General features: G+C 38.2%; 1 protein-coding gene across 3 annotated transcripts in view; it reads right to left on the minus strand.

Annotated features, from left to right (window-relative positions):
- Window positions 1-4,406: 4,406 nt before the first annotated feature.
- Window positions 4,407-26,049, minus strand: part of TERB2 (telomere repeat binding bouquet formation protein 2) — a 36,703-nt gene continuing 15,060 nt past the window's right edge. For 2 of the 3 annotated variants that reach the window (XM_049899089.1, XM_049899088.1), the window contains 2 exons: window positions 11,448-11,536; window positions 4,407-5,639 (listed from right to left, as the gene is read on the minus strand). In XM_049899089.1, coding sequence (XP_049755046.1) covers window positions 5,497-5,639; window positions 11,448-11,536 — 232 coding nt within the window. In that variant the 3' untranslated portion in view covers window positions 4,407-5,496. Of the gene's footprint in view, window positions 5,640-6,467; window positions 7,078-11,447; window positions 11,537-26,049 lie in introns of those variants that run through there. The other variant, XM_049899092.1, reaches the window with a different exon arrangement.

Consider the following 26,049-nt stretch of genomic DNA (forward strand, 5'->3'; position numbering starts at 1 on the left):
GGCTGGAAGGTCCCTTAGAGATCAATTATTCAAATGCACTCATTTATAGTGTTGGCAGTTATTATCTTTCGAGGTGGCATTCTAAGAGTCTTTTACTTTTCATATTATATATTTATGTTTAATTTTTTTATAAGACTACATTACACATAATCAGAAAAATAACATTTAAAAATGGGAGTCCCTGGGTGGTCCAAATGGTTAACATGCTCAGCTGCTAACTGAAAGGTTGGTGGTTCGAGTCCATCCAGAGGCACCTTGAAAGGCCTGGTGATCTACTTCTAAGAAATCAGCCATTGAAAATCCTATGGAGCACACACAGTTCTATTCTGACACACGGAGCTGCTATGAGTTGGAACCAACTTGACAGCAACTGTTTTTTCTTTTTTTCTCCCCAAGACAGCTCAAAGGGGCAAAGGCTAGTCTTTTCAACAAATGGTGCCGGAACTGGATATTTACATGCAAAGGAATGAATTTGGACCCTTACCTCACCCCATATACAAAAATTAACTCAAAATGAATCATAGACCATGTAAGATTAAAAGTTTAAAACTCTTAGAAAAAATATAGAAGTAAATCTTGGGTTATGCAAAGCCTTCTTGGATACAAAAACCAAAGCACATGCAACAAAAGAAAATAAATAAATTAGACTTTATTAAAATTAAAAGCTTTTGTGCTTCAAACCATACCATCAAGAAAATGAAAAGACAACCCACAGAATGGGAGAAAATATTTGCAAGTCATATATCTGATAAGGATCTAGTTCCAGAATACATAGGAACTCTTACAGCTCAACAATAAAAAGACAAATAACCCAATTAAAAACCGGGCAAAGGATCTGAATAAACATTTTTCCAAAGAAGATATACAAATGGCCCATAAGTATGTGAAAAGATGCTCAACATCATTAGCCATTAGAGATATACAAATCAAAACCACAGTGATAGACCAGTTCACAACCACACACACACAAAAAAAACCCCAACCCATTGCCGTCAAGTTGCTTCCAGCTCACAGCGACCCTGTAGGGAAGAGTAGAGCTGTCACATAGAGTTTCCAGATTCACACAGCCAACCTTTACGGTCAGCAGCCGTAGCTCTTAACCACTATGCCACCAGGGTTTCCTCACATCCACTAGGATGCCTATATTCAAAAAGATAGATGGTAACAAGTGTTGATACAGATATGGAGAAATTGAAACCCTCATACAGAGCTGGTGGGAACACAAAATTATACAGCCACTTTGGCAAAGTCTGGCAGTTCTTCAAAATGTTAAACACAGAGTCACCATATGACCCAGCAATTCCACTCCTAGATAGATACCCCCACAAATGAAACACACATCCACACAAAAACTTGTACGTGAAATTGTCATAGCAGCATTATTCATAATAGCTGAAAGTGGAAACAACCTAAATGTCCATCCATGATGAATAAATAAATAAAATGTGGTATATTCATACAATGGAATATTACTTGGTGTCTTAGTTATCTAGTGCTGCTATAACAGAAATACCACAAATGGATAGCTTTAACAAAGAGAAATTTATTCTTTCACAGTGTAGAAGACTAGAAGTCTAAATTCAGGCTGCCAGCTCCAGGGGAAGTCTTTCTCTCTCTGTCGGCTCTGGGGAAAGGTCCTTGTCATCAATCTTTTCTGGTCGAGGAGCTTCTCAGTGCAGGGATCCCGGGTCCAAAGGTCACACTATTCTCCTGGCTCTTGTTTCTTGGTGGTATGAGGTCCCCATGTCTCTCTGCTGGCTTCTCACTTTCGTATTTCAAAAGAGATTGGTTTAGGACACAACCTAATCTTGTAGATTGAGTCCTGCCTGATTAACATAAGTGCCGCTAATCCCACCTCATTGACATCATAGAGGTAGGATTTACAACACATAGGAAAATCACATCACATGACAAAAGGGTGGACAATCACACAGTACTGGGAATCATGGCCTAGCGAAGTTGACAGATATTTGGGGGGATACAATTCAATCCATGACACTTGGCAATAAAAAGGAATGAAGTACTGATACACACTGCCACATGATGTCCTTGAACACATTATGCTGAGCAAAAGGAGCCATTCACACACATGATCCCATTCATACAGAATACCCAGAGGAGGCAAGTCCACAAGCAGCAGAAAGCAGATTAGTAGCTGCCCAGGGCTGGGGTGTGGGTGCGGAGGCCTGGAGTGGGAAGCGACTGCTAATGGGTATAGGGTTACTTTTTGGGGTGCTGAAAATATTCTAAAATTAGATTGTAGTGATGGTTTTACTACTCTGCCAATATACTAAAAACCACTGAATTGCACACTTACACAAGTGAACTGTGTGATATATGAATTCTATCTTAATAAAGATGTTAAAAATTAAAAAATGGTTACTTCATTAAATTGATGCAAAATGATTTAAGGTGATATTCTATTCATTTATTATTAAACCCTGAGGATATTTTCAGGTTGTCACTCTGTTAAGTAACAGTTTAAAACCAAACACTCCATTTCAAAGAACGATCTTCTGCTAAAGCTGTTATAAATCTAATAAACATGTGCTATCTACATTTTTTTTTTTAACTACATAACTTCAGGGCCACAGACCTGTCAACATTTTACAGGTCCAAGTAACCAGTATCTTCCACACAATTCACTCCCATAAAAAGTCAGTAGCCTGCCCTTAAAGCTCAATTATGATTACTTTGGCACCAAGAGACAAAAATATAGTGGCTTAAACAAAGCAGAAGTTAATTTCTCTGCCACATAAATGTCTAGAGATAGGCAGCCCTGCTCTGACAAATGTGTGGGCTGATAAGTCAGGTGTGATGTGGGAAAGAGGAGTCAGGGGGGCCATGAAAAGTAAGTAGGTCTGTTATACTCATGGTTCCCAGAGACAGGGAGGCACAGCACGCCACGATGCAGGGCTACACCTGCAGACAAGGTAACAAGAAGCTGGAATTGTAGGAGAGGGCTTATGTATGGAAGGACGGGGGGTTAGCTAGGTTTTGAGGGCTTCCTGAGGACTGGGCATTCTGAATAATTCTGCAGACTCCAGGGGCATAGGGGCTGTCCCTAGTCGTTGGGTACCTGGCCCCAGGGCAATTAGGATGGGTGCACAATAGCCCAGGAGTGTAAGAATCTGATAAGTCGTTGGATAGTAGACTTAATCAGCTGCTCGTAAAAAGGAATGGACTGGCTTCCCAGGAACTTGAAACTAGGTCAAGACAGTCTTTAAAGAAAGAAAATGGTATTCCAAAACTAGGGCTGGGATGGCAAAATTCCCCATAATGTCCTCAGGACCCGAGACTCCTTCCAGCTCACTACTTTGCTAACCCTAGGGTGTGGTTCTGCCTCTCACAGTTCAAGATGGCAGCTATCATATCCCCATTCTAGTTATCAAGATGGAAGAAGGGACAAAGGGTGGGCATCGAATATCTTTAAGGAAAGTTCTCAGATACTATTTTCACTTTACATACATTGGCCAAAATTTTATGACATTGCCATACTTAATTTCAAGGAAGACTGAGAATGTGGACTTCATCTAGGTAGCTTGTGCTCAGATATAAATTAGAGGTTCTATCATCATGAAAGAGAGAAGAAAGACATTCAGAAATAACTAGCAGACTCTGCCAGAGACTCATAACTTATTTAATTACACAAAATCCTACCAAAAACTAGAGAGAAAAAATAATCTGGATACAAACGATGAAAGAAATAATATGACTAAAACAACACACTAAATTAAACAGTGTGAGAAACGACTGTGCCTAGAGGAAACACAGTTGCGCAAAGGGTGGAGAAATAACCGGAAGTCCTAAAGGTGGAGGGAATATTTTTTATAAGATAGACCAAAGGCAATATTGATCAGATATTTTAGGGCAAATAAGAAGAAACAGTTTAAATGACAAATAATTGAAATCATACTACTTTTCACTTCCCTTTAAGACAATAAACTTAACAAAACAAATAGTTTATCTTTGCTTATTTTACGTCTTCATATGCTTTCAACTCCTGAAAGATTTATGTTATCAATTAATTTTATTGCTTCTGGCAGTATTTCAAAGCTATGTACTGCATCTGGCTTTTTCTATACACACATAAAGACATAATCACTTTTGTTTGAAAACAGGTGTAGTTATGATTGACTATGTTAACATATACAGTATATGTCAGAAAAATTTCCTAAATACTGAAAATTCCCTTCCAAGAAATCCCAACATACACAACTTGGTGTAAATTTATTTAATTCCTTTAATAATTAAGATCCACAAATAGGCTTGGCTCCTATATAAGAAACATAGTCAAGTGAATGTGACTAAGATAAAGTATCGAAAGATAATGTTAGTATGTTTCAGGAAAAGGTTATTAATGTCTAGTCTTTTTCTATTTACAAATTCAGAAGGGTTTAACCACAGGTATGAATACAAGTAAAAATTACCATATAGGAAAAATAAAACTCTCAAATGCTGAGGTAGTGCTAAAATTTTATATTATGCAATTGGAGTCATGGGAGAAAAGCCAGGGCCCACATACACCCAAATGAATCCAAACACTTAAGAAAGTGTGCATTTTTCAGACAATTCTGTTGCTGACATGTACTTCCTAGGAAGAAGTACAGCTCTAACGAGATGATAGCTTCACAAATAGTATTTTACTTATAAATTTCTAAAATCAACTAAACCCACCAGACTCTACATAGCATGACCATGTGAATAAGGATAAGTTGTCTACTTGAAATCACTGCGTCCCAGTTTATTTGAAACACCAGTCAGGCATGTTGGCGTATTTCCGGGCCCCCTTGCAGATGTGCTGTCCTGTTACACCCGACACACTGACTACAGCACACAGTGAGGGACAGGTGGGAAGGGCTAGCTTGGAAGATCAGAAGGATTGCGTTCCAGTCCTCATTTAGCCACCGGTTAGATTTTAGTCACCCTAAGCAAGTCACCTTTCAAGCTTTCATTTCAGAAACCATCCACAATGAAGTCTGAATTATTAAAATGCTTTATTTCTCAATTTTAATAGAGAAAAAAATTACTCCACATTTTTAAAGTAAGAAACAGTAATTCAGAACTCAACTATGGCATTCTAAGCTTTCTTAAATAAGATGACCAGAATCAGAAGGCTTAGCATTCACAATATTAAACCCAGAAACATGTGTGTGTGTGTATATACGTATAAAAACCCAAATATGTAAAATTAGTGTTCATACCAAAAAAGCACTTGAGAGGACTTTTTATGAAGCATGTTTTGATGACAATGACTCTATAAACACTGTGGGAATGTAATGTTAGAAACTGAGGTAACAGTCCAGTCCAAATGCCACTCATTACACAGAGCCAAAAAGGTTCTGGATTTCCTAAAGACACATTTTGAGGAAGAAAAAGACGAATTCTCCCCCATTTCCCCATCTCCTAGTCCCAAAGGGGAGCATTTTACATTATGCACAATTTTGTTAATATTTTATAGAAAATACTGGTGCCCAGATATAAAGGAAATCTAACTTAGCATTTCCTCTTCAATTTGTTTTTTATAGCAGACATGTTAATTTCATTTTGAACATGGTAGGCTAAATATCCTGAGCTTCCAGGAATGAAGTCATGTAGCTCTCCACGAAATTTCTTCATGGCATCAATAGACACATAGCCTATAAAATAAAAAATATACAGACACATTTAGACCCTATCACACTATCCACTCTCCGGTGCTTTTGATTCATTAGGGTCAAGGCTTCTAAAAAATATTTTTTCAAGAAGTGAAAAGAAGGAATAGTACCAACGAGAAGATTCTCCATGAAACCGATAATTATCAGGGAACCTCCCCTCCCTGCCCCTTTTAAGACACAAATAAATCGCTTTGACCATTGAGAGTGTGACACTCAGGACGGGGCTGGAACATACCAGCTCCTAGGCCATAATGGCTGGGAAGTGTGTCCGGCTTACTCAGAACTAGTATCCAGCTAGCTACTAACAGCACAAACTGCTCAGCTTCTCCAGAAGAAGAGTCGGCACTTTCCTGCTCTGCTAGCACTGGGATAATATTCTTTAACAAATAAACTAATGGGAAAACCAATATTACTGCTTAGTCAAAAAAGGGTATGGGTGTGAGTAACTGTGATGTCATTAAAATCTGAAATAAATACGAGGAGTATGAAAAGGAACACCTGGAGTGGGGAGAGCTTAATGACTCAATAAATTGAAACAACACTAACTTGATAGCAGTTGCTTACTATTTGATTAATTATATTTTATGTGTAATGCTAAGTGTTTGGGGTTTAGATTAAAACTGAAACCTAATTTAAAAGTAAATACCATATTAAAGATATAATCAGTTCAAGGATGACTGAATTTAGCACAGCTCCACCATCAAGATCTATGCATAAAGTTTGATTGTTTATAATAGTACACAATAAATTCAGTTAATATATTAACTGTGAATCTAATCATTTAAAATTGATTAGTATCTTTAAAGACATTTTAACCATAGTCATTTACCCTAGAGGGTCTCTTGAAGTACTATTGCTATACTCTACACGAGTTCACAAGCTTTGTCTGATTGCTAGGTTTCTGGGTAAAATAAACTAGTGCAGAAAAATAGTAATGCTTAGTTAATTGCACGTATACACTGTGTGAGGATCCTAAAGACATGTGCGAGGAGAAGAATAAAAATAATGACTGTTGTTAAGTGTCATCGAGTCAGTTCTGATTCATAGCGACCCTCTGTATAAAAAGTGAAACGTTGCTTGGTCCTGTGCCATCCTCACAATAGTAGGTACGTTTAAGCCATTGTGTGAATCCATCTCACTGAGGGTCTTCCTCTTTTTCATTGACCCTCTACTTTACCAAGCATGATGTTCTTCTCCAGTGATTGGTCCCTTCTGATAACATGTTGAAAGTAAGCAAGACAAAGTCTCCCCATCCTTGCTTCTAAGGAGCATTCTGGCTATTCTTCTTCCAAGATGGATTTGTTCATTCTTCTGGAAGTCCATGGTATATTCGATATTCTTTGCAAACACCATAATTCAAATGTGTCATTTCTTATGTCTTCCTTTTTCATTGTCCAGCTTTCAAATGCATATGAGGCAACTGAAAAAAAAGCCCGTGGTTTGGGTCAGGTACATCTTAGTCATCAAAGTGACATCTTTCCTTCTTAAGATTTTAAAGAGGTGTTTTGCAGCAATTTTGCCCAATGCAATATGTCATTTGATTTCTTGACTGCTGCTTCCATGGGCATTGATTTTAGACCCAAGTAAAATGAAATTTTTGACAGCTTAAATATTAACTACCACATCAATAAAAATATCACTGTAAGTATAAGAGGATAGGACATTTACAGCATCAGAAATGAGTTACAGTAGCAGTTTGAAATAGGTTGAAATTGAAAGAAACGTAATTTAAACTAACTTAAACAACGGTGGAATTTACTGGACATTGATATGTCAACTAAGCTGTGAAGAAAGCAGGCATATTGCTGAACCTCAGGAGTAACTCAACCAACCATCACGGCTCTCTCACTGGTCTCAATTTTTTTTTCTGCACGTTAGCTTCATTTTCCTCTCATGAGGCATGTTGGCTTTCTTTATATGGTAGAAAACATGGCTGCTGATAGCTCCCAAGTTTTATATTTTAGAACCATATTGACTGAACAAGATGACTGCATTCACTGGCTCCATGTGTAAAAACCCAGAGAAGGAACTGTGAATAGTTAGTTCGGTGCTGTCAAGTTGGTTCCGACTCATAGCGACCCTATGTAAAACATAAGGAAACACTGCCTGATCCTGCGCCATCCTCACAGTCATCGTTACACTTGATCCCATTGTTGCAGCCACTGTGTCAATCCATCTCGTCAAGAGTCTTCCTCTTTATCACTGACCCTCTACTTTACCAAGCATGATGTCCTTCTCCAGGAACTGGCCCCTCCTGATAACGTGTTCAAAGTACATGAGATGAAGTCTCACCATCCTCATTTCCAAGGAGCACTCTGGCTGTATTTCTTCCAAGACAGGCTTGTTTGTTGTTCTGGCAGTCCACGGTATGTTCAATATTCTTAGTCAACACCATAATTCAAAGGTGTCGGTTCTTCTTTGGTCTTCCTTATTCATTGTCCAGCTTCCGCATGCATATGAGATGATGAAAACATCACGGCTTGAGCCAGGTGCACCTTAGTCCTTAAAGTGACATCTTTGCTTTCCAACACTTTAAAGAGGTCTTTTGCAGCAGATCTGCCCAGTGCAGTATGTCATTTGATTTCTTGATGGCTGCTTCCATGGGTGTTGACTGTGGATCCAAGTAAAATGAAATCCTTTATGTCAATATTTTCTGCTTATCATGGTGTTGCTTATTGGTCCAGTTGTGAAGATTTTCTTTTCTTTATGTTGAGGTGTAATTCATACTGCAGGCTGTGGTCTTTGATCTTCATCAGTAAGTGCTTCAAGTCCTCTCCACTTTCAGCAAGTAAGGTTGTGTCATCTGTATATCGCAGGTTGTTAATGAGTCTTCCTCCAATCCTGATGCCTTGGTCTTCTTCATATAGTCTAGTTTCTCAGAATATTTGCTCAGCATACAGATTGAATAAGTATGGTGAAAGGGTTAGGGCTAGCCTTTGTCCAAAAACCAGCAAGAAGCCAAGGCCTGCCAACAATCACATGACTAAGCTTGGATGTGGATTTTCCAGCACTGGTTTCACCTTGAAATAACTATAGCCTCAGCTGACAACTTGACTGCAACCTCATGAGAGACTCTGAGAGAGAACTATCCAGCTAAGATGTTCCTGGATTCCTAACCCTCATAAACTATGACATAATACATGTTTGTTGTTCTAAGTTGCTAAGTTTTGGAGCAATTTATTACACAGCAATAGATAGCTAACACAGTATCTATTATAGGTTTCCAAACTTTTAATTATCATAATCCTTTGGCTTAAGAATTTTTTGCCTGCAAGATATTTACAATTATTACTAATTGTTTTCTTACTTTTAATAATCACACGTGTAACTGTCAATCAGAACTTTTTATCATGGGTGAGAACCAGTGACATCATACTGAGGGGATTTACTTCCAGTCAAAAGCAAAACACAAACAAAGCAAATCCCTTGATATTTTAGGGGACAGTTGGCAATGTCTGGACATATGTTTGGTTGTCACAACTGGTGCGGGAGGGGTGCTACTGGCATATAGTGGGTAGAGCCATGGATACTGATAACCAGAGAAGCCAAAAACCAAACCCAGTGCCGTCAAGTCGATTCCGACTCATAGCGACCCTACAGAACAGAGTAGAACCGCCCCATAGAGTTTCCAAGGAGCGCCTGGCAGATTTGAACTGCCGATCCTTTGGTTAGCAGCCGTAGCACTTAACCACTACGCCACGTGGGTTTCCATGGATACTGATAAGCATCCTAAAATGCACAGGAATGAACCCACAACAAAGAATTATCTGGCCCAAAATGTGCTGAGAATGAGAAACCCTGTTCTAGGACATAGCTCTAGCTACTACGCCACCAGGGTTTCCATGGATACTGATAAGCATCCTAAAATGCACAGGAATGAACCCACAACAAAGAATTATCTGGCCCAAAATGTGCTGAGAATGAGAAACCCTGTTCTAGGACATAGCTCTAGCTTGTATTTACTATAGGCAAAGAATCCAATTAATTCTGTTTTTAGAGATTTAACAGTCATTGAATATAACCCAACCTATATGAGGAAGAGACAGTGAGTTATAGTCCAAAATTTGATGCCGCAGCCCAATGTTTCACATAAGCTGACTTTTCCAACAAGAGTTACTCCTTCTTATACAAGCAGATGGCATGATAAAAAAGGGAAGTACTTGTCAATTCACATCTAAATTAAAGACAAAGAATTACCTCTAAAAAAGGAAGCTTTCTTCTAAGAAAATACTATCAGATACATTAAATACTGCAGAAATATAAAGAAAGGAAATAATTATTCAACTGAGTGGATGAGAAGATCAGAAAATTTTACTTCAGTTCTCTCGATAAAACCAACAGGCTACCACAGGTTAAAATTATACTTAAAAAATTCTGATTAATGATTATTTCTAGGTTTTTTTTTTAAGTTTATTTTTAAATAACACTGTCATTCTTTTGAACAATTTCTTTATCCAGGACTGAAACACAGAGCAGCATTGTTATATGTGTCCCAATCTAAGTATATGTCTTTATTATATGGTTGATTTTAATATTTATCATTGATCTTTTTAACATGTTATTTAACATTTGGTAAGTTCAAATGAACATTAGATGCTTTGTAAGTGGTACAAAATCTAATACTAGTAATATCCGACAATCAGAGTTTAAGGTGCCTGTATTTTATTTGAATATTTAGGTCTAGAAATTTCAGTCCGGCAAGAACAAATTGGGGCAGCAGTCGGCTTAAATTTTAGGATTTAAGTGCTTCTACTTAGTTCATTATCCTTTGCTCCTGAGAGTCCCAGGGCTGATTTTTCTGCTGTCATGGCTGGGGAGCAGTTTTCTTTGACTTCTCCAAGACTCAGCCCCGAACTACGCATTAAAAGTTCTTTATAAAGTGCTTTTCTAAAGGCTATTTTCTATTACTCAAATGAACAAGAAGGAAAAAATGATAAATGGCTATAAGAAATGATCAGAAGGGATAGCGATATCAAAGAAGACACCTAGTAATTTGTAGACTAGTTGCAAGAGTTGGTATTGATACTGCTAAATGAAGAGAAAAATGATAAATAAATCATTTTCAAAAACCTATACTTATTGCTGTGTTAAAAAACAATTTTAAACCTTTTTTTTTTAAACTGTTACCAATGACCCCACTGAATACTATCCAGATCGAAGTATCCACTCAGCACTATCCAAATTCCAGTGGCCACTTTTCAACCGGTTTCCTTGGTTCTAGCCCCTCAATGTCAGTCTCAGTTAGCATCTTCTCTTTGTATAGGGCACTGAGGTGGGAAACCCAAATACTGAGTCCATGAAAACCTGGGTGAGCCATGAATGGGCTTCTGAGGATCTGTGAGCCTTCAAAATTATATGTCAAGTTTGTGTAAGGTGTGTGTGTGTGTGTGTGTGTGTATGTGCTAGACAAAGGGCCTCTGTTTCATCAGATTCTCAAGGGAGACTGTGATTGGGGTTGTCCATATAGTTTATCTTCCAAGCTGGGGCACTGCAGAGTAAAAATCGATGCCAGGGTAACGGACATACATGGGGACCGACTCAGGCAAAAGGAGACATGTGTTCACTAGCTACAGATCACTATTTTAGCACAGAAAATATGGGGCTTATCACTGGGTCAATTCTGCAGTTTAATTTATTTAATACAGGAATGATGGTGTCTCCTCCATTACTGTGTACAACAGAGGGGCCCCTGTCTGCCAGGCATTTGAAGGATAACAACAGTTTTCTTTTACATCATCTTCTCGTGTTTCTTCCCTATCTGGATTGACTATAAATTTTATTTTAAACTACCTGTTACCATGTTGTTCACTGGGTAGTTCTGAAGAGGGAAGTACATCTGCTTTTCTACAACTGGAGTCCTTTCCAAATGCTTTTCTCTGCTGTGAAAAGAGACATACAGGAAGTTACATTTATATACACACGTCCCCCTGCTTGGATTTGCTTTATAAGCAAGAAACTTTTCCAGGCAATATGTATAGTAATTTAACTGTTCTTTTATCAGACATCGGTCTTATTAGGTAAACATGTTAAATGTGAACTTCTTTTGTGCTTCCACATAATGCAAGGGCCCATATAAATATTTTTGGTTTTGTTGGCCACATCAAAAAGCAGTTCAAATCCACCAGGCATGTAAGGGGCCTGGGTCTCTTTTTCAATATTCCAGAAAGTACAATAATTCAATAATAGCTTGTCATTAGATAAAACACACACACAGACATAATCTTACATATGCCACAAGGGAAGTATAGTAGAATCTATTTTAAATGGTCATAGCATTTTTTGTTGTTGTTAATTAGCATTCAAATAATTAGAACTCTTAACTGATACTTTCAGACTTTACCACAAGTAATAAATGATGTCTGGGAAAACCATGAAGTACAGTAAGATTCTGAAGTAACTTCTGAATTAAAAAAAAAAAAGCTGAATTATGCTTAATGCACTTGTGTAATATAATTACTTATATTCTAATTTTTTTAAAGCTAAGCAGTTTTTACCTAGAATATTCTATTTTCTGACAGCCAAATAACAATGTTTACTATATTTAGACTACATATAACCAATTGATGTGTTATAATACAATTACATAAAAATTAAAAAACTCAATAATTAAAAAATGGAGTCCTCCTGAAATTATTTTCTCAAAAAAGTTTAAAATTACACTAAATGGTAGTAAAATGCTTTATTTTCAATATTTTAAAAAATTAGATTTTGTTTAAACCCTTTCAAGAGAACATATAGCTCAGTTAGGATGAGATCCTACAAATAAAAGAAGTTAGCGCTCCCACAAATGTCAGGGACTAAAAAAAGGATACTAATTATAACAATATTTATGACTTATTCTGGCTCTAAAAGCTCTGGCCAAGCAGTAAGAGATGGGGAGGGGGAGGAGGGGATGCCTACTGAAAAGGAAGAAGAAATGCTCTCATTATTTATGTACGATATGCCTACACACCCTGAAAAACCAAGAATCAAATGAAATATTCTGAGAATTTTAAAGAATTCTAAGTGGATAGATATCAAACGGAAACCCTGGTGGCGTAGTGGTTAAGTGCTGTGGCTGCCAACCAAGAGGTGGGCAATTCGAATCCACGAGGTGCTCCTTGGAAACTCTATGGGGCAGTTCTACTCTGTCCTATAGGGTTGCTATGAGTCGGAATCGACACAACAGCACTGGGATTGGTTTTTGGTATATATCAAATAAATACCCCCCAAATCAATAACCTTCATGTATACCATCTATGACTAATAAAAAATAAAACGATAAAGTGATCCAATTCTTAATAGCAATAAAACACATAAAAATCTAAAAATAACCACACAAGAAATATGTGATTCTGTATGTATCAAAATAAAAAACTTTACTCCTAGAAAAGAAAACAAATAATGGAAAAAAAAAAAAAATCCTCCTGGACAGGAATGGAAACCCTGGTGTAGTGGTTAAGAGCTACGGCTGCTAACCATAAAGGTGGGCAGTTCAAATCCACCAGGTGCTCCCTGGAAACTCTATGGGGCAGTTCTACTCTATCCTATAGGGTTGCTATGAGTCAGAATTGACTCGATGCCAGTGGGTATGGTTTTTTTGGTTGGACAGGAACATTAAAAATGACAAATACATCAATACTTCTCAAATTTAAGTTTAACACAATTCTCAATAAAATCTAGGATTTTACAGCTTAAGAAAAATAATTACAAAATTCACCTGAACGAGTTAGAAAATCTAATAGTAGACAAGCATGACAAAAATAAATATCTAGGAATAAATTTAGTAAGAGACGTACAAGATCTATATGAAGAAAATATGAAAAAATTCCTTGAGGGCCACAAAACAGAACTTGAATTAAGTGGGGAAAAAATGCTATTTTTTTGGATGGGAGGACTCAGCATCACAGATATTCTTTCTAAATTAATCTATAACTTTTTTTGTCATGCCAATAAAAATAGCAACAGAATTTTTATTTTTTGGAATACGAACAAACTGATTCTAAAATTCATGTGGAAAAACAAACCAGGAAGAATGGCCAAAAATTTCTGAAGGAGAGTAAGGAAGAAAAACTAGCCCTAAATATTCGGTCAAATTATAAATAATTAAAACAGAGTGGTACCAGTACATGACAGATGAATGGAATAGAATAGAAAGTCCAGAAATAGACCCAAATACATACAGGAATTTAATGTAAAATAAAGGTGGCATTTCAAGACAGTAGGAAAAAAGATGAATTAGTCAATTCAGTACCTACAAGTGGGTGGCTATATGGAAAAAAAAAAAGATGGATCTCTATGTCACACTTTACACCCAGATATATTCCAAAAGGATCAAAGATTTAAATGTAAAAATAAGTCATTAAGAAGAAACCGTAAGTAAATTACACATGTAAAAATTGTTGAATTGACAAATGTCTTGTTATACATATCATTACCACAATAAAAAAATAGAAAAAAAAGAAAAAGAAACCACAGGAAAATGTTTGATAACCTTAGAGTGGGAAGATTTTCCCAAGTATGCCACAAACCCAGAAAGCCATTAAAGAAAATACGATAAGTATGATGCAGTACAATAAAAAATTTCTGCATGATAAACCCAACATATTTAAAGTCAAAAGATAAACAACAAGAAGGTAATTGAAATTTATTTCACAAAGGACTAATTCCTCTGAAGAATAAAGGGGTTTTTTTTTTTCTTTATAAACTCAAAAGTGAAATGTGCAAAGGATATGAAGCAACAGCTCACAGAAAAGGAAACACAAACGGTTCTCACACAGAAAAAGACGCCAAACCTCACACATAATAATAGCAAAACAAATGAAACTAGTGTGAGACACATTTTACACCTGTCAGGTTGGCAGAGATCAAAACCTTTAAACAGCACAGTGTTGGAAAAGGTATAGGCAACAGTAGGGGCACCAACCACCCCAGGTGGCTCTAGACTGAGGGGTGTCCCAGGGTATGGGGCTTTTCAGTGCTAAAACTGGGACAGTCCCAGGCAAACCAGAATGGTTAGTTACTCCAGCCTGGAAAAAGTACTTGTATACACAATTAGTAGGAGTGTAAATTGGTCTAACCTCTATGGGGGGCAATCTGACAAGACCTATCAAAGATACAAATGTACACGCCTTTTGACCTAGTAATTCCCTTCCTAGGTATTACCCTACAGATAGTCACATACATGCAAAATGATATGATTACAAGATTATTCATTGTAATTTAATAGCAAATTAGAAATGAGCTAGAAGTCCATTAAAACAAGAGACTGATTAAATAAATTATGATAAATCCAAAACAATGGAATACAATATAGTACAAATATGAAAAAGCTAAGTATGTAGTGATGTGGAATGCCCTCCTAGGTAAATTTTTAAATGAAGGAAGGCAAGGTGCAGAAAACAGTTTGTAATTTTTTACTACCTGTGGAAAAAAAGGAGAAAAGAAAGAATATTTATATGAATTTGCTAGTAAACACATCTACAAGAAACTGAACGGCTGGCTAGGGGTGGAGGAGAATGGAGACCTTTCACAGAATTCACTTTTATTCATCTTGGATTTTGAACCATGTGAACGTATTACCTATTAAAAATAATTAAATTTTCAAAATAGGAAAACAATGAGCAGGCACAAATAGCTAAGGAAAAAATTTAAAAGAGGGATGACTGTGGGACTTGCCTTCTCAGGCATTAAAACACAAAAAGTTATGTAATTTAAAGGAATATTCCATTGATATAAAACTAGGTTCATAGATTAACGAAATAAAACAAAAAATGCAAAAACAGATCTTCATATTAAAAAAAACAATATATGACAAAGAGAAATCACAAATCAGTAAGAAACAGATTTATTATTTTAAAAAACTGATAGAAATTGCTTATTTGCAAAACAAATAAAATAAATTTAGAGCTTCACCTCATACCATATACCAAAATAAATATCTACAGAGTTAAAAGCCTATTTCTAAAAACTGAAACCACCAAAATGATAGAAAAAATTAGCTATTTATTTTTTCTCTGAATGAGAAAGGACTTTTTTGATCATAAAAACAATAGAAGAAATTATAAAGGAAAAGTGATTAATGATGTAAAAATTAAAAATTTGGAGCTCTCAAAAAATTCAAACCAGACAACAAATTAAGGATACAATTTGACACAAATATGGCAAAAGGATAATATAACTACTGTATAAAGATGCCAGACAAGCTGATAAGAAAAATAATAAGAGCCCAATAGAAAAATGGAAAAAGAAAATAAATAAATAAGCCACAGAAATGGAAATATAACATGCTAATACACAAATACAAAAAGGTTCAAACTTATTAGTAATCAAAGAAAAATGCAAATTAAAATAAGATGCTGTTTTTCATTTATTAAATTAGCAAAAGACTTCTAAAATAGTAATACCAAATGTGTTGGTGAGGACGTGATGAGACTAACATGATGGTTGTTTAAACTTGTCATTTTGTGGGAAGCGAATGACAATATGCATCACGGCCTTTAAAAAATTCAGATCTGCTTATACTGTAAATTCCACATCTAAGAATGCATTAAGAAAACAGCCTACAGAGTAGAGAAATATTTATGAAAGAAGATGTTCAAAAGGGTGTCAAAAGAATAATTGTAAAAAATTAAAATATATAACAAAAAAAGATGGTTAAACGTTAAGATGAAATATATACAGCCATTACAAGTCATAATATCAGATAGGGTTTTTGAACAGAGGCAGTGGCCTACAGAATACTAAATGGAAAATCAAGAGACAGACTGTATAGGCAACATGACCTCCACTCTATCCAATGTGTGTATTTGTATAAAATTAGAGAGAGATGTGCTCATGTTAATTGTGCTTATCTCTGAGTGATGGGGTTGCTCCTAATTTTATTTATTCTTTTCTACTTTTGACAAATTGTATAATTACATCTATAATAATAAAGTAATTAAAAACAAAAAAATAAAAATTCATACAACTTTCAGAAGATTTTAGAAACATATCGGAGGAAAAACAGCATAGTGACTAAGAATGTGGACTCTGGGTCTGCTAGACTTGTGTTCAAATTCAGCACCACTACTTGAATAATATTAGGCTCTAAAAGTTTTTTTTTTTTAGCTCTTTGAATCTGTTTCCTCAGTTGTAAAATGGGGATAGTAATATTTATCCACTTCATAAGGTTGGAAGAATCAAATGAAATACTGGATGTAAACTGCTTAGCTCATGAACATGTGGTATTTGGCAAGTGGTCAACAACTAGTTCACCACTTAGTAAGTGTTCCCCATCAATAGTGCTGTCACTAGCAGAATGCCAACAAAACAAATTCTTGGGTAGGGCCAGACCATACTTTATCTGTGTTCGCACTGCGCCCTCTGGTGGTTCCACAGAGAAAAGGCTCGAGGTAGACACCTACCTAAAGTGTCTATTGATACTTTTGACCATTTTTGTTGTTTTTGGATCAGATGCATTTTCCCTAGATTTGTTAGACCTCTTTGTACATCAAGGACATCAGCCTTTGTCAAATATTTTTCCTAGTTTATATTTTTCTTTTGACTTGGATTACGGTTTGTTTTTTCTTTTTGCCATGTACAAGTTTAAAATATTTTTGGTGGTCATATTTCTCAGTCTTTTCCTTTATGGCCTCCGTGTTTTTTGCAGTAGAGATTTATTTAGTCCTTAATGAAATTTAGGATTCTTTTCTTCTTCCATTCAACTTTCTACCCTTGTAATTAAAGGACAAAAAGTGTGAAAATAGCAGCAGCAACCACATGATTTGGGATGTGTTTTTCTACATTAGGTTCTTTGGGTTGTGAAGGGCAGACTTACTCAAGTTACCTCATATATCTAAGGAGGAGGACTGGTCTAAGGCACGGTATCTCCCTCTTTCTTTGGGGGCTGCATGGTCTTTGCTTCTCTTTACACATATTTTCTACTCTCTTCTGTCCAGTAATCAGTTTCCTTTATTTCTTCTGTAGTTTGCATGTGGCTTTGACTTGCTCTAATTCTAATTCCACCACAAATTCAAAATTCTTTCCATTTTTTTTTTTTATTATTGAACTTTAGATGAAGGTTTATAGAACAAACTGGTTTCTCATCAAACAATTAGTACACACATTGCTGTATGACATTGTTTAACAACTCCATGACATGTCAACACTCTCCCTTCTCAACCCTGGGTTCCCTATTACCAGTTTTCCTGTTCCCTCCTGCCTTCCAGTCCCTGCCCCAGGGCTGGTGCGCCCCTTTAGTCTCGTTTTGTTCCATGGGCCTGTTCAATCTTTGGCTGAAGGGTGGACCTCAGGACCAGGCTTATTACTGAGCTGAAAGGGTGTTTGGGGGCCATACTCTCAGGGTTTCTCCAGTGTATGTCAGGCCAGCAAGCCTGGTCTTTCTTTCTGAGTTAGAATTTTGTTCTACATTTTTCTCCAGCTCTGTCTGGGACCCTCTATTGTGATCCCTGTCAGAGCAGTTAAAGGTGGTAGCTGGGCACCATGTCGTTGTAGTGGACTCAGTCTAGTGGAGGCTGTGGTAGATATGGTCCATTAGTCCTTTGGACTAATCTTTCCTTTGTGTCATTAGTTTTCTTCATTATTCCTTGTTCCCAAAGGGATGAGACCACTGGAGTATCCTAGACGGCTGCTCACAGGCTTTTAAGATCCCAGATGCTAATTACCAAAGTAGAATGTAGAACATTTTCTTTATAAACTATGTTACACCAATCGAGCTAGATGTTCCCTGAGACCATGGTCACCAGCCCACAGACCAGCAATTCAGTCCCTCGGGGAGTTTGGATGTGTCTATTGAGCTACCATGGCCTTGCCTTGTACAGGTTGTGCTGGCTTCCCCAGTATTGTGTACTGTCCTATACTTCACCAAAGTTACCACTTATCTTTTCTCTATTAAGTGTTTTTCCATTCCCATCCCCCACCCCGTAACCAGTAAACATTGTTTCTTTTTGTATGTAAACCTTGTCATAAGTTTTTACAACAGTGGTCCCATACAATATTTGTCCTTTTGTATTGACTTATTTCACCACGCATAACGTCCTGTGCTGAGTTCCTTTTGTTTGTGGATTTCTTTTTCCTTTTTTTTTTGTTTTTGTGGATTTTGTTTTTATTGAGAGTTTGTTTTTCTTCTTTATTTTGATGAGTAGGTTTAACTTTCTTTGTGGTTACCTTGAAATTTAGCCTTATCTTCCCATGTTTGAACTAGTCTATTATAACTGGGTATCGCCTTGCCTTCATCTCCATTAGAGAGTTCTATACCTATACCGTTTATTCCCTCTTTTATTGTTCTGACGTTGTCATTTACAGATTAACCTCTCTGGTTCCCTGCTGAAATTCTTTTGGTTTTGGATGGTCGTTGAGAGTCCATCTCCTATGCTGGTATCTGGCTGGTACAGTCTTGCGTCCCAGATTCAGGCTGTGCTCTGATATGTTTGTTCTCAGCCCAAAGGACTCCCTTTAATAATTCTTGTAAGTTTGGTTTGGTTTTTACTTATTCCCTTAATTTCTGTTTATCTGGAAATGTCCTAATTTCACCATCATATTTGAACAGAGTTTTGCAGGATGTATTATTCTTGGTTGGCAATTTTTTTCTTTCAAGATTTTATATACGTCATCCCATTGCCTTCTTGCTTGCATGGTTTCTGCTGAATAATCAGAGCTTAGTCTTATTGTTTCTCCTCTGTATGTGACTTTTTTTTTTCTCAAGCTGCTTCACAGGATTCTCTTCTTTGTCTTTGGTTTTAGCGAGTGTGATTATGATGTGCCTTGGTGTTTTTCTTCAAGGGCTATCCTATATGGGGTTCGTTGAGCTTCTTGGATGGTCAGCTTTTTTTTCATCATTCATATTAGGGAAGTTTTCTGTCAGTAATTCTTCAGTGATCCTCTCTGTGTTTTCCCTTTTCTCTCCCTGTTCTGGGACTCTGATCACTCGCATTTTGCTTTTGGTTGTATCCCACATAATTCTCGAGGTTTCTTCATTTTTCTTCATTCTTTTTTTCTGACTTTTCCTGAAACAGAGTTGTATCCAAGTGTTTGTCTTCAATTTCACTGATTCTGTCTTGCATCATTTCAAACCTGCTCCTCAGCTCTTCTATGACACTGTCCATTTCTGAAATCTTGTTGTTTATCTTTTGGATTTCTAATTGTTGTTTTTGTACGATTTCTAGTTGTGAATTTATTTTGGCATTTTGTCCCTGTATTACTTTCTTGAATTGTTCTATTTTTTTGTCTGTATTTTCCATGAATTTGTCTGCCTTCTTCCAAAAATTTGTCTATTTTTTCCTCATTTTTGTCTGCTTTTTGCTTCAACTCTTGGATTGCTCTGAATGTTAGAGATTTGAATTCCTCGTCAGGTAGTTCTAGTGCTTTTTCTTCTACTGGAAGTCATCTGGTGTTTTATTTTGGACACCTCCTAGACCCATCCTGTCCTGTTTTTTAATAGGTTTTGATATTGTCTGCTGTCTTTGGGACATTCACTAGTTATTTTCTTTGTTTCTTGATTGTAGATTTATTTGTTTTGTCCTGCTTTTTTGTTTTATTTGGTTATGTCTGAGCAGGCGGGCTGTGCGTACTTTTGTTGTTTGCTCGTCTGTAGTCACGATACTTTTCACCACCTTGTCCAATGGGCAGGGCCAGTCATTCAGCTATGGTGCGCAGGCAGGTCCAGCTGAAGGGGAGGGGCTGGGATGGGTTGTTTGTGGCACATACTAGGGCTGGCAGGGTAGGCCAGGAATCAGTGCTGGGCAGGTTCCAGTAGGCCATGCCTGTGCTGCTCAGGGGTGTGATGTTCAGTGCACGGTACAAGTAGGCAAGAAAGAGGGAGGAGGTTGTGATGTGTGGAGCTAATAGGGGTGTGGGAAAGAAGAGAGAGAGGAGAAAAAAAACTGGAGCCAGAAACAAACAAGCAAATAAAGAGAAAAAAAAAAAAAAGAGTGCTAAGGGAGCTTGCTGTTGGAATGGAGAGATGCGAAACCAAGAAATGGAGAAAAGAAAAAGGGAAAAAGAAAGAAAAAGTGACTAGATAAAAATTTGGAAAAGAAAAGCCCCAGAAGTCCCGGGGTCCCAACAGTGGGGCAGCTAAGACCAGGGAAGTGGCTCCCAGTCTGCACAGTATAGCCTGGCTAGACGGGTTCTAGATGTCACACAGCACCAGGTATTCATGAGACAGGAAAAGAAGATAAGTGTAGAGAGACGAGAACTGAGAAATAAAGACAGACAGAAAGGGAAAAAAAAGAGTGAAGAGAGAAAAAAAAGTGAGAAATGTCCCCAGGGATCCCACCTATGGGGCTGCGCAGACTGGGGGAGTGGCTCCTAAGCCATTCTCTGGAGCCTGGCTAAAAGGGGCACCCAAGATATAAAAAGAAAAAGAAAACAGAACAAAACAAAACAAGGAAAAAAAAGCTCCAGGGATCCCACCAGTGTGGTGTCACAGGCCAGGGCAGTGGTTCCCCAGTGGAGCATGGCTTTGTAGCCTTTCAAGAAGCAGCAAAGATGGCATACGGGGCCAGGTGTTCCAAAGAAAGGGGGGGAGGTGGTGGGAGGCACAGAAGAAACCAAAAGAGATGGAAAGAAACAATATCAGCTCAGGGGCCCGGCCAGTGTGGGCAGGGCGAATACAAGCAACCTGACGCCAAAGCAGCTGCCTCCCCGCCAAGAGTCTGCGGCTGGCGGGAAGCACAGGAGAGCTAGGAAGGCGGCTGGCGGGAAGCACAGGAGAGCTAGGAAGGCGGCTGGCGGGAAGCACAGGAGAGCTAGGAAGGCGGCTGGCGGGAAGCACAGGAGAGCTAGGAAGGCGGCTGGCGGGAAGCACAGGAGAGCTAGGAAGGCGTACATTGCACCTTACCTGGTGCTTTGACTCTTGCTGGGAACTTGGTGAAGCTGCTTTCCCGTACTCCCTGTCCACCGATCTTTGACGTGGGTGGGGCAAATCCAAGCAGCACAGATGCTGCGCTTCCCATCAGGCTGAGCCACTGCAGCCAGCCAGGAAGCTCGGAGGTAGAGCAGAGGGGAGAGAATGAGGGGGTGGCAAAGCATGTATGGATGGTTACCTGGTGCTGTCTCCTGCTAGGAGTTCTGTGAAGCTGCTTTCCCATGCTCCCTGTCTGCCAATCCTTGACAGGAGTCCAAGATGGCGGATCCATGCTGTGTTAGCTGATGGGGCCCTTCATACGTATCTCTCCTCAATCTCTGTCCTCTGTCAGTTTCTTATTCTATTCAGTGCTTGGATGAGTTCTCTATCTCTTCATTTGGAAGTTCAGGTTCCAGGAATGATGTTTGTCTCTGTTTTACTTAATTTTTCGGGTCTTTGCTGTGGAGGGACGGTGTGGTGCTTCTGTCTATGGCACCATGTTGGCCGAAAGTCCGAAAATTCTTTCCATGTTTCTTAGTACTAATTTCAAGAGAATTAGCTCAGCTCATCTGTTCAAGGCAGGCCACCCAAGCTATAGTTTGCCGGTCAGCTAACTGGAAAAGTTGTTCCTGGATCTGTTAACTTCACTAGATCCAATGAGCTGTGAATAGAGTGGGGCAGAAGTCATATGGCTCACAACATTCCTTGCTGATTGAAGGATCCATGGATGAATAGTGACCCACAGGAGGGGTTATGGGTGAATTTAATGCAAGGTACTATTATTATTTTGAACATTTTATAGTGCATTAGGTGAACATTTACATAGAAAATTGGTTTTCCCATCAATATTTCATACACAAATTGTTCCGTGACATTGGTTACAATCCTTGCAGTGTGTCAACACTCTCCCCCATTTCCTCCCTGGGTTCCCTGTTTTCATTCATTGGGTTTCCCTGCCTCTCCCTGCCTTCTCATCTTTGCTTTTGGGCAAACGCTTCCCTTTTGGTCCAGTATAGTCGATTATTTGTTGATTTTATAGGTCAGACTACCATTTGGCTGAGAGGTAGCCTCCAGGAGTATCTTCAGTTTCCAGTTAGAAGGTTGTCTTAGGGCAATAGTTTCAGGGGTTCTTCCAGTCTCTATCTGACCAGTAAGTCTGGCCTTTTCTTTTTTTGTATGGATTTGAGTTACGTTCTACATTTTTCTAACAGGGACCTTCTATTGTGATCCAGGTCAGAGTGGTCAGTAGTGGTGGCTAGGCACCATCTAGTTCGTCTTGTCTCAGATTAGAGGAGGCTGTGGTTTATGTGTCTCCGGTTTTCTTTGTTCTCCTTTGCTCCAGCCAGGTAGAGACCAATAGTTGCATCATAGATGGGTGCTCGTGAGCTTTTAAGACCCCAGATGTTATTCACCAGGCTAGAATGCAGAACACTGTCTTTACGAACTGTTATGCCAATTGACGGAGATAACACCCGAGGTTATTGTCCTTAGACTTTAAGCCCAATAGCTCAGTCCCATGAGGTGTTTGATTATGTCTAAGAAGTTTCTATAACTGTGCACCCTACATGCTCTATTGTATATACATGAATATACATGCTGCACTTATGAATATGTACATAGAAATATCCACAACCATACCCATATAAGTACATGGATATATTCCTGTATGACTTCCCATACCTATCTAACATACATATCTAACTCTGTGGAAACTCTGGTGCCATAGTGGTTAAGTGCTACAGCTGCTAATCAAAAAGCTGGCAGTTCAAATCCACCAGGTGCTCCTTGGCAACCCTATGGGGCAGTTCTACTCTGTCCTATAGGGTTGCTATGAGTTGGAATCGATTCAAAGGCAATGGGTTTGGTTTTCTTTTTTAAATCTAACCACATATCCTCAGTAAATTATTGTTATTACCATTGTTGCAGGATTGTATATGTTATAGTATTTACAATGGTTGCCCTTTATTCCTGTGTACCTATCAGTATCTTCCTTTGTCTTGGTCCTGTTGTGCTGACTTCCCCCATATTGTGCATTGTCTTCACCAACATTTCTAGCTTTGTTTATCTCTTCATGCATTTGTTAGCCCCTTGAAAGTCCTCTTTGGTGAAGTGTTCGTTCATGTCCCTTGCCCATTTTTTAACTGGATTGTCTTTTTGATGTTGAGGTGTTGAAGTTTTCTATAGATTTTAGAAATTAAACTCTTTTCAGATATGTCATTGCCAAAATTTTTTTCCTAGTCTGTAGGTTCTCTTTTTACTCTATTGGAGTTTTTTGATGAATATAGCTATTTAATTTTTAGCAGGTCCAGTTATCTGGTTTATCTTCTGATGGTTGTGTATTTTTAGTTATGCTTGATAGTCTATTTATGCCATAAAGTAGGGTCTCTAGCCTTGTCCCTATGTTTTCTTCCTTGAACTTGATTGTTTTAGGTTTTACACTTACGTCTTTGATCCATTTTAAGTTAGTTTTTGTGTATGGTGTGAGGTATGGGTCCTGTTTCATTTGTCTACAAATGGATATTCAGTTTTGCCAGCACCATTTGTTAAAGAGACTATCTCTTCCCCATTTAATGGACTTTGGCTCTTTGTCAAAGATCAGCTGTCCATAGGTGGATGGGGTTACTTCTGAATTTTCAGTTCTGTTCCATTGGTCTATGTGTCTGTCATTGTACCAGTACTTGGCTGTTTTGACTACTGTGGCTGTGTAGTAAGTCCTGAGATCAGGAGTGTGAGGCCTCCTACTTTGTTCTTCTTCGATAATGCTTTACTTATCTGAGGTCTCTTTCCTTCCCATATAAAGTTGGTGATTAGTTTTTCCATCTCGTTAAAGAATGTTGTCGGAATTTGGATCAGGAATGCATTATATCTACAGAACCCTTTGGGTAATACTGACATTTTCACAATGTTAAGGCTTTCTATCCAAGAGCAAGGAAACCCTGGTGGCGTTGTGGTTAAGAGCTATGGCTGCTAACCAAAAGGTCGGCAATTCCAATCCACCAGGTGCTCCTTGGAAACTCTTTGGGGGCAGTTCTACTCTGTCCTATAGGGTCACTATGAGTCTGAATCAACTCAAAGGCAACAGGTTTTTTTTTTTAAATCCATGAACATGGTATGTTTTTCCGTTTATGTACATCTCTTTTGGCTTCTTGTGGTAGTGTTTTGTAGTTTTCTTTGTATAAGTCTTTTACATCCCTAGTTAGATTTATTCCTAAGTATTTTATATTTTATTTATTTTTATTTTATCTTTTGGGGAGCTATTATAAATGGTATTGTTTTCTTGATTTCCTTTGCGTAGTTCTTTTTGTTAATGTCGAGGAATCCCACTGATTTTTGTGTGTTGCTCTTGTACCTTGCCACTTTGCTGAATCCAATAGTTTTCTTGTGGAATCTCTGGGATTTTCTATGTACAGGATCATATCATCAGCAAATAGGAATAGTTTTACCTCTTCTTTACCAATTTGGGTGCCCTTTACTTCCCTTTCTTGCCTTATCGCTCTAGCTAAGACTACCAGTAGTTTTATTTGTAGAGTCTCTGGGATTTTCAGAGACCCTAGCGGTGTAGTAGTTAAGTGCTATAGCTGCTAACCAAAAGGTTGGCAGTTCGAATCTGCCAGGCACTCCCTGGAAACTCTATGGGGCAGTTCTACTCTGTCCTCTAGTGTTGCTATGAGTTGGAATCGACTCGATGGCACTGGGTTTGGTTTTTTGGTTACAGGAATGTCATGGATTGAATTATGTCCCCCCAAAAATGTGTGTATCAATTTGGTTGGGCCATGATTCCTGGTATTGTATGACTATCCACCATTTTGTCATCTGATGTGATTTTCCTATTTGTTGTAAATCCTGCCTCTATGATGTCAATGAAGGGGGGGTGGTCAGCGGTTGTGTTAGTGAGGCAGGACTCAATCTACAAGATTGGATTGTGTCTTGAGGCAATCTCTTTTGAGATATAAAAGAGAGAAGCAAGCAGAGAGATAGTGGGACCTCATACCACCAAGAAAGCAGTGCTGGGAGCACAGCGCATCCTTTGGACTCAGGGTCCCTGCTCAGAGAAGCTCCTAGTCTGGGGGAAGATTGATGAGAAGGCTGACAGAGAGAGAAAGCCTTTCCCTAGAGCTGATGGCCTGAATTTGGACATTTAGCCTACTTTACCGTGAAGAAATAAATTTCTCTTCCTTAAAGCCATCCACTTGCGGTATTTCTCTTATAGCAGCACTAGATAACCAAGACAGTAATATTGTCATTTTCACAATGCTAAGTCTTCCTGTCCATGAGCATGATGTGTTTATCCATTTATGCAGCTCTCTTTTGGTTTCTTGAAGTAGTGTTTTGTAGTTTTCTTTGTATAAGTGCTACGGCTGCTAGCCAAAGGGTTGGCAGTTCAAATCCACCAGGCACTCCTTGGAAACTCTATGGGGCAGTTCAACTCTGTCTTATAGGGTCACTATGAGTTGGAATCGACTCGGCGGCACTGGGTTTGGTTTTGGTTGGTTTAGTATATATGCCCTTAATTATGTTTAGGAATTTCCCTTCTACTCCTATTTTGTCAAGAGTTTTTATCAAGAT

Source organism: Elephas maximus, chromosome 10, assembly GCF_024166365.1.
Source record: "Elephas maximus indicus isolate mEleMax1 chromosome 10, mEleMax1 primary haplotype, whole genome shotgun sequence".
Lineage (NCBI taxonomy): Eukaryota > Metazoa > Chordata > Mammalia > Proboscidea > Elephantidae > Elephas > Elephas maximus.